This window comes from Mustela lutreola, chromosome 14 (assembly GCF_030435805.1).
Source record: "Mustela lutreola isolate mMusLut2 chromosome 14, mMusLut2.pri, whole genome shotgun sequence".
Lineage (NCBI taxonomy): Eukaryota > Metazoa > Chordata > Mammalia > Carnivora > Mustelidae > Mustela > Mustela lutreola.
In genome coordinates this window covers 15,791,149-15,804,438 of record NC_081303.1, presented here as the reverse complement: position 1 = coordinate 15,804,438, position 13,290 = coordinate 15,791,149, and the positions used below count along the sequence as shown (strand labels likewise).

General features: G+C 41.1%; 1 protein-coding gene across 5 annotated transcripts in view; it reads right to left on the bottom strand.

Annotated features, from left to right (window-relative positions):
- Positions 1–8,120: 8,120 nt before the first annotated feature.
- KCNK2 (potassium two pore domain channel subfamily K member 2) overlaps positions 8,121–13,290 on the bottom strand; it is a 231,241-nt gene continuing 226,071 nt past the window's right edge. For 4 of the 5 annotated variants that reach the window (XM_059146357.1, XM_059146359.1, XM_059146358.1 and 1 more), the window contains exon 7: positions 8,121–10,359. In XM_059146357.1, coding sequence (XP_059002340.1) covers positions 10,042–10,359 — 318 coding nt within the window. In that variant the 3' untranslated portion in view covers positions 8,121–10,041. The remainder of the gene's footprint in view (positions 10,360–13,290) is intronic. The other variant, XM_059146356.1, reaches the window with a different exon arrangement.

Sequence of the window (13,290 nt, the reverse complement as noted above, 5' to 3'; positions counted from 1 at the left end):
TATTTTCCCAAGGGGTGTATTGTATTTGGCTGCTGATCGCTCTCCCTCAACCACAGTTCGTATGTCTTTGAACTTCCCTAATTCAGCTATTTTGTGACGGGTTTACCCAGCTCGCTTCACTTTGCAACATGTAGAAGCCAAAGAAAAAGCTTTAAATCTCTCCAGCCTGTACTGCAGCTGTATCATTTCAAGGCATACAGTATTTCTGGTGTGTCTTCTGTGGCCATTTCAAATCTTACACCATTTTCAGAATTCTACCTGAAAAAGAAATGTCCCCAGTGGAATGCAGAATAGTGATCAAATATGAAGGTGGAGCTGGCCCTAGGAAAAGTTCGTTTTTAAACAAAAACTATCAGTGAGATTGATTCCATAAACTCCTACATGGTCTGTGAATAGATTCCTTTCTTGTTCTTAACCTGCCTCTACAGAGGATCATGTCATAGCCAACCTCCTTGTGAGCCACGTCAAACTTGGCTGACCTCAGCGTGCACCCAAAATTCCAGACCTATCATCTGCATATTCAGTCTATAAAGTTGACTAATCTGTACTCAATTTACAATACACATGCCAGTAGTTTGGTCAAGTATCAGAGGATAAGACCACAAAATTTCTCTCTCCAATTCTTTTTTTTTTTTTTAATATTTTATTTATTTGACAGACAGAGATCACAAGTAGGCAGAGAGGCAGGCAGAGAGAGAGGGGAAGCAGGCTCCCTGCTGAGCAGAGAGCCTGTTGCGGGGCTTGATCCCAGGACACTGGGATCATGACCTAAGCCGAAGCCAGCGGCTTAACCCACTGAGCCACCCAGGCGCCCCATGCGCTCCAATTCTTATTGAAAACTGTGTTGCTATAAATGAAAAACTTTGAGAAATCATTTCTACCTTGTGTTCTATGTTAGTTTCTCAAAATATAAATCTTTTTAAAAAAGATTTTATTTATTTATTTGACAGATATAGATCATGACCCGAGCCGAAGGCAGAGGCTTTAAACCACTGAGCCATCCAGGCACCCCTCAAAATGTAAATCTTGAGAGAACTGGCAGATGGGGGTTCATTTTCTGGGCTTTACTCTGTACCTAGTACAGGAGCTTCTGTAGTCGTGGGACCCAGAAATTTGCCTTTTAAAATGCAATTTTCAGATACCTGGGTGGCTCAGTGGGTTAAAGTGACCCTTATGTTCAGTTCATGACCCTTCAGTTCAGGTCATGATCTCAGGGTCCTGGGATCAAGCCCTGCATCGGGCTCTCTGCTCAGCGGGAGCCTGCTTCCTCCTCTCTGTCTGCCTCTCTGCCTACTTGTGATCTCTGTCAAATAAATTAAAAAAAATCTTAAAAAAAATAAAATCCAATTTTCTAGTTATTCTTAGAGATAACTGAAGTTTGTAAAAGCATTTCTGCTCTGGAAATTTAAAACATTACTAAAGCAGATACCCAAAAGATGGGCCCATGGGTCATATTATTTTGACCTATGCTGAAGAGATGCTTCCGCTAAACTAAAATTGGGGCTCGCCCATGATCTTATATCTAGAACTGATACCAAAAACAGTCATGGAATCCACTGTAACATTTTTGTAGGGATATTGTATTCTCTCTTCTGCATCTCTCTCTGCTACCTATATGAAACCCCAAATCAAACTTTTACTTTAGAACTCAGCTTTAGAGAGGCTTTGTTTTCATGAGACGTGGATATACTTTCTCATCGTGGACAATGAGAACCAAGTCATGAATGAGGGTTTCACTTTCCACTTGGGCTTCCTAGAAACTGCGAGCCATGTAAGTGGCTCTGAGTCATCACTTCTGTATTAAGATTTCTGTGTTTTATTTATTACCCTGGATCTGACCTTCTATTCTAGGTAACTTCAATAGTTGTCATGAAAGCAGAGTCTGAGACAGGGATTCGGATGCACATGGCATTTAGGAATGTGCCCTCCGGAGAAAGGGAAGGAGGGAAGCTGGAGTGGGCAGGGGAAGGTGTTAAGCAAGAATGTGGTTTCAGCTGGTGTCTAGCCTCCGCGTGGTCCAACAGAGAGCTCTGGAGTGTAAGTCGCAGCACAGACTTGGTCCTACTTTAGGGAAGGATGGCTGCATTATGCTAGGCACATGTTAGTTATTGGCTGGGTGTTACCCACATTGGGTTAACGTTTCGAAGGGGGTCTTTTATTTAACTGGGTGCTGGCTAATCTCCCAGTGGTGGCTTCTGATGTGCAGGTTACTCTCCAGAAAAGGGGGCGGCGGTGGGCTGTTAGCATCTAAAACTCAGAGCACCCAGATATGGGGCCACCAGCCCATATACTGGGAATCTGGCCCAAGCGCCAACAGGTGCCATGTCCATTTTCGCTTGTATTTTTCTATTTTTAATCCACATCTTAGTTTTATTTCTCCTTTTCAAGATTAGAGGGTAGCCTGGGAACATAGGTTAAAATTAGCAGAACCAATGAAGTTGTGGAGGCCTGGCTAAAATAAAGTACAAACATGAATATGCTTTGCTGATGAAAACCATTTACCATAAAGAAAAAGGTAGTGTGATTACTGTAGTACCAACCTGAAAGCAATGCTTGATTCATGTTTAGGTTGGAAAGGTCCTAAGACCTTATGTAATTCATATGAGAGGGTCTTCTGACTTGCAGTGAAATACGTCTAAACAACCTATATCATTCCAGACTGGGTTAACGTTTCGAAGGGGGTCTTTTATTTAACGCTGTTGACGATGGTAAGTAACTATGAATATGCAGCACCTCTCACATGAGCGATTCCCACATTCATTTCTCTACCTGGGATGCCTGACCAGAGAGCATTTGAGTATCCTAATTGCCCACTGTGGGTTTTCACTTTGATGACCCCACGGATCCTTTAAATTCAAAACATTATTCTCCCGTCGAATCTTCTCCCACTTTCTCCTGGCCCCATGTTCCTGATCCTAGGGAAAGGGGTGGAGGCACCAGCATCTCCCAGTGCCTCTCATATGGTTTGGACCCGAATCCCTTCCCCAGGGGCCACTGCAGAGTCCTCTGCCCCCCTGCCATGAGCCCGGCTCTTTCGGCTCAGCCTCTACCTCATTACCATTGGCAGAGCCATCAGCAACCTCAAAGTAGAAATTGATTCACATCACTCCCTATCTTAAAGCCCGAAATGTCTTTCCAGTGCCAAATCCAAAATTCTCAGCTAGGTATCACCATTGCTTCTGAGGAGTCTGGCTCCAGGCTAAAATCCTGTGTGTGGTCTTTTAGGCCCAACCACGGGCAGTTTCAAGCCTTTGCCTGGCAGGCAGCGTGGGAGGGAATGGCCCTTCCCAGAGCCAGGCCACCGTGGTTTTTCAGGGAAGTAGCAGGCAAGGACTCAGAAGCTGGCACGTCCAATTGCAGGCCTCCTTCCTGAAGCCCCAGTTGAGACCTTCCTCTGCCATGTCTGTAGATTTCCACTGTTAGCCCTTCCCTCTTCCTAAGCCTCAGCCTCCCAAGGCCATACAAAGGCAAAAGCCTTTTCATCAGGGCTCCTCGGCACTGAGAAGCTTCCCTCTCTCTGTGTTGCGTGTCACTCTCTGATGCGTGGACTGCTGTCTCCCAGAAAGTGGACATTTATTTGGCTTAGTATTTCCAGTAATTGGCACAATAAAGGCTCTTGAAAAATGCTGACTTGGTAAACCATGAACAGGGTAATATTTTGTTTGTACATACAACATAATCGTTGAAGAGATTTTACACTTGGCTAGTCTACTGGTATGTATCTAGAACTGGCAATATTAAACTTTCTCAGTGCATGTGTAAACTCTGATTTTCTGCACCTGATTGAGAAAAAGGATGGGTTAATTAGATGTATTGACTGTATCTTGATTCTTTATCTTTCCAACTCTGACATACTTGGGCAATGATAAAATTTGAATCGGGACCAGACATGGCCACTGATGCTTATTTTAAAAAAGTTTTTTTTTTTTTTTTTTTTTTTTTAAGATTTTATTTATTTATCGGAGAGAAGAGAGAGAGAGAGCACAAGCAGGCAGAGAGGCAGCAGAGGCAGAGAGAGATGCAGGCTCCACGCTGAGCAGGGAGCCTGATGTGGGACTCGATCCTAGGACTCTGGGATCATGACCTGAGCCAAAGGCAGCAGCTTAACAGACTGAGCCACCCAGGCGTCCCTCATTTAAAAAATCTTAAGAAAAAAAAAAAAAAAAAAAAAGAAAAATCATGAAACGTAGAGCCTGATGTCAATAATAATTAAATGTATAAAATATTTTTAAATTGAGAAGGATAAAAATCAATATGCTTCTCCCTATGAATTGTACAGTGTAAGAAGAAATACCGACTACAAAAGTCAAGCATCAACTACATGGAAACCAATGTTTATTCTGTGAGTTAATTTCAAAATTATACCATGTAAGTGACTAATATTCTCTGTTGGATACAGTTCAAAATGTGCCCCAAAATGGATTTCTTCCCAGACTGCTTATAAATTTAAGCATGAGAAAGCTGAATTTCATTTGGCAAGGAGAAATAAATGTGTATTTAGCTCTCTACTAATAAGAGGCATCCGCTTACTAGTATCGACAAACATATTTTACAATTAATTTCTAAACAAATTTTCAAGATTATAATTGAAAAAGTTTAGATGGCATCTATTGTGAGCCAAAATTTGGAAATGAGAATAATGAAACCCTGGTTTATAAGGAGTAAGTGTATGACAAACTGATCGTCTCTCTGAAGAACTGGCTTTGATTTTTCTATAGAATGAGTAACCGGTACCAGCTTGTAAGTAAATAGAAGAAACAACTGCTCTCTGTTCCCCATTTGCTACTAACCCAGTAGATGAGGACTGATGTTTGTGGAGCAGGGAAAACTTAGGATACTTACACAGAAGTGTACATCAGACTGTTACAACTAATCCCTGTTGTTGTTGTTGTTGTTTTTTAATTTTATTTATTTATTTGACAGAGATCACAAGTAGGCAGAGAGGCAGGCAGAGAGAGAGAGGAGGAAGCAGGCTCCCCGCTTGAGCAGAGAGCCTGATGCGGGGCTCAATCCCAGGACCCCGGGATCATGACCTGAGTTGAAGGCAGAGGCTTTAACCCACTGAGCCACCCAGGTGCCCCCTAACCCATTTTTATGTGATTTGTTCACCATGAACTTTTGGAGCACCTGCTATATGTACTTGGCTAGGATCTGGAAATAAAAATAGCAAGCCAGGGTGCCTGGGTGGCTCCATGGGTTAAAGCCTCTGCTTTCAGCTCAGGTCATGGTCCCAGGGTTCTGGGATCGAGTCCCACATCAGGCGCTCTGCTCAGCAGGGAGCCTGCTTCCTCCTCTCTCTCTGCCTGCCTCTCTGCCTCTCTGTGATCTCTGTCAAATAAATAAATAAAATCTTTAAAAAATATAACAAGCCAACACAAATGTATTCTAGTGGGGAAGGAATATAAATAAGAATCATGGTGACTACTTAATCATAAATCGAGGGACAATAATGGGATTTCATACAGTATATTAGGAAGGTACCGGAACTGGTGTCAGGGAAGGCTTATCAGAGGAAGTGACACTTGAGTTGGTTTCTGAGGAAGAGTAAAAGTTTGTTGGGTGAGAAAGGAGAGCAAGCATTCCAGGCAAAAGGGACGACAGCAGCGCAACGTGATCGGAGAAATGCAGTGGGGCTGGGGTACAGAGGAATAGGGAGTGATACAAGATGAATCTGAAGATGATGGCGTAAAGTGGACCCAAAGAAAGCCTTGTAGGCCATTTGAGGGATTCTGGTCTTTTATAAAATTGAAAGACAATTAGTGGATTCAGACAGGAGAGCAACACAATCAGATATGCGTATTAAGAAAGTCCACTCTACCATCAATGACAGGAGCAGAGAATGATGCAAAAACGTCCAAGGGGAGTTACATGGCGATGGCTTGGATAAAGGTAGTGGCTGTGTACAAATCCCAGGCATTCAGGATGCAAGTGTGTAGGGCTTTGGTGAAAGGCGGGTGTGGAGTGGAAGGGGAGAAGACATCAAGGATAATGCCCAACAAGATGGAGAAGTAGTGCCAACTGTTGAAGTAGGTGGCACCAGGACGGCCGCGTCTGGGGAAGATCAGGAGAGTCTTGGATATGCTGAAATGCCTTTGAGAAGTGGAGATATCCAATGGGAACTGGCTAGATGGCTAGATGGATGGCTTGGAGAGAAACAAGCCCAAGAGTCCAAGAGAGAAAGGATACAGACAAGGCAATAAGAAATATTTTGGAAAGGAATGACTGATAAAAAGAAAAAAATAGTTGTAAATTGAGACAAGCACGACACAGTGCAAATACTTTATAGTGCTAATAATAATAGGGAAAAGCAATGATTTTATGAATATTAGAAAGAGTAACAACTGAGGATTAAAGAGCAGAGTCAAAACTCCTCGTCCTTGGAACTAATCCCTATCTTTTGGGAAGGCGTCATTGAGATCTGGGTGGGGAAGTGTCATGTATGAAACCAAAACTAGATAAACCTTTGTGGTGGGGTGGAATGAAGGAAGCACAGGAGCTTATGAAGATTTCCCCTTATTAAGAAAACCAGAGTAAGTGAGTTACCCTCAGAAGTCCCCATTAAAAGGAACCAGGTTCCATCTTGGAACTAACACATGAGCAAGGCTTGTGTTACTGGCCTGTGCAAGGCCAGTAAGTTTCCCTATAAAAGGACATTTAAGTAAACTCATGCTGGAGCAAAATCATATATTAACTTTAATGGAATTATGAGTATTCAAATAGAGACATCTTTTACTTTATACAAAAGCATATTTATACTCATACTTTAATAAGGAATGCAAACCACAAATAAGTTATGATTTTACTAGAACAACAAATTTTTTTTTTAAAAAATGGAAAACAATATAAGTTGATCTAGGTCTGTAGTTCTTAGGCATAAATAACTATCTCTAGTCTTCACAATGGCTGAATTTGTCTTTGTTTTTGGTATTTCATCTAAAGTTTCCTTTAGTCTGCTTGAAACTCTAGCCTTTAAGATTCAAAGACTTCTACACATTTTTTTAATACAAAGCGAGGTGGGGTTTAGTCTTTCTTACACATCACATGGTCCTTAGAATTTGAGAAAGAAACCAAGCTCTACATACAGACTGCTCCCACTTTATTGACCACTAAGAAATTATTCAGTTCTCTCTTGGCCTTAGAAGTTTTACTTCTTCCTGCATTACAAAAGTGAAATATTATTGAAAAGAGGGTGGATGATATTAACTAGGTAGCAAAATATATAGATTTGTATAAGAAATTCAAAGAACTGCAAAATAATCACTTTTACATTTAATAGCTATAAGGTAGAGGATTCTTGTCAAGAATCCACATCTAAGATTTCATATCAAAGGGTTCCTGATCCTTGTTCATTCTAGTATTTTTTTTTTTTTTTGGATATTCTTCAGGGCAAAACTATTCAGGCTTAAAACTGATCTGATGAAAAAATAAGTTCACTAGAAAATTCTAGACCATGTCAAAAATCTGTATCCACTTTCTCTTCACAGAAAGTAGACACATTAAAGTTTGAGGAAATAAAATGGTATATAATACATAGTTTTTCTTAGATTTTCCCCAATTTTGAGGATAAGATTGACAACCAGGTTTAGTATATATACTGAGCCATCAGGGTGCTTAGGGATGAATAAATACATTTATGCAAGATACTGATAAGGTATGTTGTTCAAACATCTGGGGTATGAGGTCTAGAAGATTAGTTGGCAACTGACTTCTCTGGGCTTTGACATTGCCAGGATTTGGGACTGTTTTTTCCCTTACAAAAAGTATTCAGATGCCTGCGTCTGGCATTCAGACTACTTCATTGTCAAGACAAGGTCTAACAATGATAAAATAAGACATTAATATGTCTTAATGTAATAGAAACAATCTTGGAATTTACATGCTATTTAAAATATCATATTGCAAAAGGGAAAGGTCCAGATATTTACTTTTGATTAACAGTCACCAAGAAGAACATTCTGCACATATTTAACAAGGGTAGTAATACTGCTTCAAAAATAGTTCTCGAATATTGTGAACGAAGGCGCCACAGAAAACTCAGCATGAAAAGTGACATCCTGGAGTTCTCCTCGGCTAGAATCCCATCTCCATTCTCAGCAGCAAGCAGGAGACTCAGAAAATGCTGACTTTAATTACAAACTTTATTTGTCAATACAATTCACAGTTTATACATGGTGCATTTCACCATATGAACTTTAACAGTTATCGAAGAAATGGGTGTTGCTTTCTTTCTAAAAGAGCCTCACTTTCTAAAATTTTGGTTAGAATTTTTTTGTTTATAAAAGTACCTTCAACAAGTTAACTGAATATTTACATTTCTAGCTTAAATTTAAATTTTGGAAAATAAGCATCTATTTAGATGATTTTTGTTTTTGTTTTAAAGATCCTCAGTTTATTTTTTAAGTCCCTAATCTGAATGCCACTTATTCAGATATTTCTACCACCCTCGCCCCCCCGGATAAAAGAAATGTTTGCAGTTCTATTTGGGGAAGTTGTCTTCTTTCTGCATTTGAAAAATTATATATACAAAGTACAGCAGATCTAAGTATGAAAATAAAAGAGAGTAGCAATCTACTAGGTGCCTTTAATGACTTTCTTCTGAATCTTGGAAACATCCAAAGAGTTACAGGATATAAAACTCAACTAAAAAGGGTTATCAGCCTTTTCTATCTAAAAAAACCAAAAAACAAAACCCAAAAAACTCTCAAGATTTAAATTGTGCTAGAATAGCTTTTTCTCTAATGTCAAAATGAATTATGCCTGCAGTCTGCGTTTTTTCCCATGTGCAATATCACAGTGATCCCAGTTTTAACTTCTGCTCTCATGCTCAGTCACAGCTCCAGGGGGACACCCACACAAGGCGAGGCTGTGCCCAACTCCAACTATAGCATCACCTCCCGTCTGGCAAAAGTCACCCAGGGAAAGGAACATCGGGTAAGTCTTCCACATCACAAAAGCAAATAGGTGCTGGCAGTATAATGTTTATTAGCAAATGGTTTAACACATTATTGTGCTATCTTCTTTTCTTCAGAATGGTAATTCACACCAGTTGTCTTAAATCACCTCCAGTAAGATCCGTGTTTAACAGCTTTTCTTCTGTCAGAGCGTGTGTGTGTGTGTATATATATATATATATATATATATATATAGCATTATATATATATGTATATATATTTTTTCCCCTTCTGCTTCTGCCTTTTAAGGTGTAGTGATGAATGAATGATAACATCCAAATACTGCCAGGAAAAAAAAAGGGACTCTTTGGAGCAGCCAATTTTACCACGTTGGAAATAATTACACTGTGTATATGGGACTGTCTGTGCACCTCATTTCTTTGCAGTGCCTTTAACGCTAGAATTTCTGAGTGTTGCTTCAATGTCCATCTAATTTGGCATCTATTCCTTCTTCGGGCATCATCATTTCAGTGTACACACTGTTCCCAGCAAGGTATGGTGTTCGAACGGGAGTTGTGGGATAAAGGGTTGCAGAGGTGAGCCTAGGGGTGGGGCTGGGAAGGAGAAACCACACATTAGCTAGAGAGGTTCTGTTTCTTCGGAAGATAAGGCACTGACAGAAAATTTCTTAGGTAAAAGGCTGCATAAGAATCTCTTGCCATTTACAAAAAGAAACGTCGTCATCCATAAATGGTCCGTATCTAGGCTCAGTTAGTTAGACCCTGAAAAGTTAAGGACTGATCCCTCGAAGCTACATGATTACCAGAAACAATTAGAATTCATTCTGAGGCCTTATGGCACGTTACGAAAAGAGGGAGGAAAACAGTCTGGGCACAAAAAGGCATCAGACATTGCTTGTTTCATTCCACTTGCCGAGGAAAGTGGACCGCTCAACAAGCATCATCGAAAAGATAGTGCTGGCTCAGAATTCCAAATTCTCTCGATGGTAGATGGCCGTGATGGGTGTTATCTATTATTTTCCCCCCCTTTGGAGCTCATGCACAATTTAAAAAATGCTACCAGCAACAGTCATAAAGAGCATATAAAAGTCCTCACCTATGGCTATGCCTAAGGTTCTTCAAAGAGAGGGTTATTTAATGTTCTCGATAACAGCAATTTCCTCGCCTGCACAGTGTGGCGTCAGTCCGTTCAAATAGATACTCTCAGTTTTCAGTAAGGGAGGCAAGACATCCCTCTCGCTGGCGAGGTGATTCACAGACAGGGTCCTCCTGCAAGGGGTCAGCTCTTGGTTGTGGTTGCCTGCAAGCTCCGCGGACAGCTTCCGCTTGATGGAGGTGGCGCGCTGGAACTTGTCATAGATCTCCACACTCAGGCGCCTCCTGGTCTCCTTGAACTCGGCCGTGACGTTGGCCGTCCACTCAGCGGCATGGGCTCTGAACTCTCCCACCTGGGGCATCACGCAGAGAAAACACAAAGAGACACCCACACAACAGTCAGCATTTTGTGTGCTTTATCGTTGGATCATTTTACTGTCGTGTTTTAAACAAGAAGGTAGTAGCCCTTTGTGATCCGGGAGGTCTGAGAATTGGAGTAATTAGGCACGCGGGCCGGGGTGACACTCCGCTTTCTGTCCACGGGGCTCTAAAAATTAACCTGTGAACTCCCCACTCTCTGACCCGGATTATATTACAGGTACTAGGTGGGCTTGTTATTTTGTACTCAGGTCGCGCCATTGAAACTTCTGCAGCTGCACAATGGCAATCTCTAACTTTTTATAATGTTCTGCGTTACCTTTTTCATCCATAATTTCAAGAACCATTTGAATGTAGAAAAGGCAGTGAGACACAGTAGGGGAGCACAAGCCTGAGTCGAAGCCTGGAGTGTGAGCCCAGGTGACCAAGCTAGTTCTGGAAGCCACGCCGCGTGCTCGGGGCGCAAACACAGGTTTGAGCGAGCGGAAGTGGTGTGTGCAAGGGCTCTGTGTCCAAGCCCACACTGGTCAGTGGGGAATTCTCTGTCTACTAAATAAGCAGTAAAATACTTTGTTTCTGCTTTCAGGGAAAGCAAAGGAATGAGAACTGGCAAGCCCACTTGGAGGCCCATTTGGAGAGTAAGTCCAAGGAATAGTTTCTCCATGAATGTTTGTGGAATCAGTGAAGTTACTCAACCTGTCGCGGCCGCCACTTCCTTGGGCGTAGCACAGGCATCTTAGGGCACACACGTCTTCTCTGTATACAAACTGTACTTTCTGCCTCCTCCGTTTTGATTATCACTAATATCTTTAAAAAAATGGTCTTCTAGTAAACATGGTTTTGCAAATGGCTTTCCCTCTTAGCCAATTTTAGTCATTTTTCCCTATTAGTATCCATTATTCTGCCTCCTAATCTATAACAGCTGATAAAAACAGAGGCATGTGGGATGACAGCCTCCAGGTCCAGCTCTCTCTCTCTCACATTCTGTGTGCCCGCTGGCAAGCAATTTTATCTTATTTTGAGCTTCCAATTCCTTATCTATAACATAAGGATAGTAGTAATCAATTTCACAGGAGAAACAAGTGGTGTGTGTGTGTGTGTGTGTGTCTGTGTGTCCTTAAAATATAAAGGACTCCACAGCGACTACTTACGACAATGAGCCTGGTGATGGTATAGCTTGCTAAGGGTGCTTTGAGAGCTTAATGGAGATTTCCAGATATAGACTAAGTGATAGAGAACTGAAAAAATGGGACATTTCCCCCTGCAATGGAATTCACAGGTTCTAAGCACCCAGTGAAACCATGGTCTGAGGTCTGTCTGCAACTCTCCCCAAAAAGGCAATGGATTCCTTAACTCCTGAGTTATACAGATCTTTAAGTCGTGAGGTGCTTTGGGTGTGTTGAAGGCATGCATAAAAGATACAGCTGAACGAGGGCGCCTGGGTTTATTGAGTTCAGTGTCTGTGTTTGGTTTGGGTCATGATCATAGGGTCCTGGGATCAAGCTCTGGGTCAGGCTCCCTGCTCAGCAGGGAGTCTGCTTCTCCATCTGCCCCTCCCCAACCTGTGTGAATATGTGTACGCTTTCTTCTCTCAAATCTTTTATTTTTTTTTTTTTCTTTTTAAAGGTACAGCTGAATAATTCTCCTGTGAGCAGCTACACTGGGAGATGTATTTCATCAGTTAAAGGAAGGCCAAGGCAAGAGAGTGTTTATGTTTACCTACTCATTATTATAGCTGGAAGAATATTTTAATATATAATGATGCATTCAGTGTAGAGCTCAGTAAACATTTACTCCTATTAGAGAGGACTCTCGTTATTACCAAGGTCTGTGTCATGGGATTGTGTACAATTCTGTCTGGGTATTCAGTGCCTCTGGTGCTAGGTGTTTAATCAACTTAATGAGGATGATTCTATTACTTCTCCCATTTCACTGAGGCTAGGAGGTTAAAAAAACTTAAGACAGAGTAAATATGTGGTGAAGCCAGAATTCAAACATGGAAGTCTAGCCTACCCTCTTCTGCCTGGCCAGTACAATCTTATGAATTCTAAGGGCTAAACATGTTTTGGAGGAGCCCAAGGCAAATTCACATCGTATGGAAATCCATCGTATAGCAGCTTACACTAGGGTGAGGACAGATTGCCATGATTTCCTAAAGATACTGGGAGAATAGATGTTTTTCCGGTATTTTCACTAGGGCTTCTTCTCTCCATCAGCAGTGATTATCTGTTCCCTCTCTCGTGCCCTGAACTTTCTATTCTTCATGATACTGGATTTAAGGAATGCAGCCACTCAAACTCAAAGCTTGAAAATAAGGGGGGAGAAACAAAAGAAAAATAAAAGTCCCTCAAAAATGAAATCAAGGCCAAAAAAAAAAAAAAAATGAAATCAAGGCCATCAAAATAAAGAATTACTTATTCCTGTTCCTTCGGAAAAATTCTGACCTTCTAGAATTGTCCAGAGCAACGTATTCATTGCTGATCAAATTTTAACAATGTCCTAAAGTACAGACCCATTTCTGTTAATGAGGATAAAATTGTATACTCAGACTCAGAAGGGGCTTTCTTATTTTCAAAGCAATTAGAACGTAACATTATATAAGTCAGACTTTCCTTGATTGAAATGTTAATGCATGTTGTGCTCTGGATAATTACAAGTTAATGCACTAAAACATTTTTATTTCATTGGATTTTTAGGAAAAAAAAAAAACAACCTTTCATTGACTTGAAGAGTATGTCATCTCCCTAAAACTAAGAAGTTTACACCACTTAGTAACAAAGCAGAGGACCAAAAATGAGCAAAAGTAGTGCCTAAAGAATCATAAGGAATGTTCCTGCAGCTCATACACTTGACTCAGAGAAGAGGTCTTCCCCAGGAGTCCAAAAATTCTGGACTTTTACTCCATG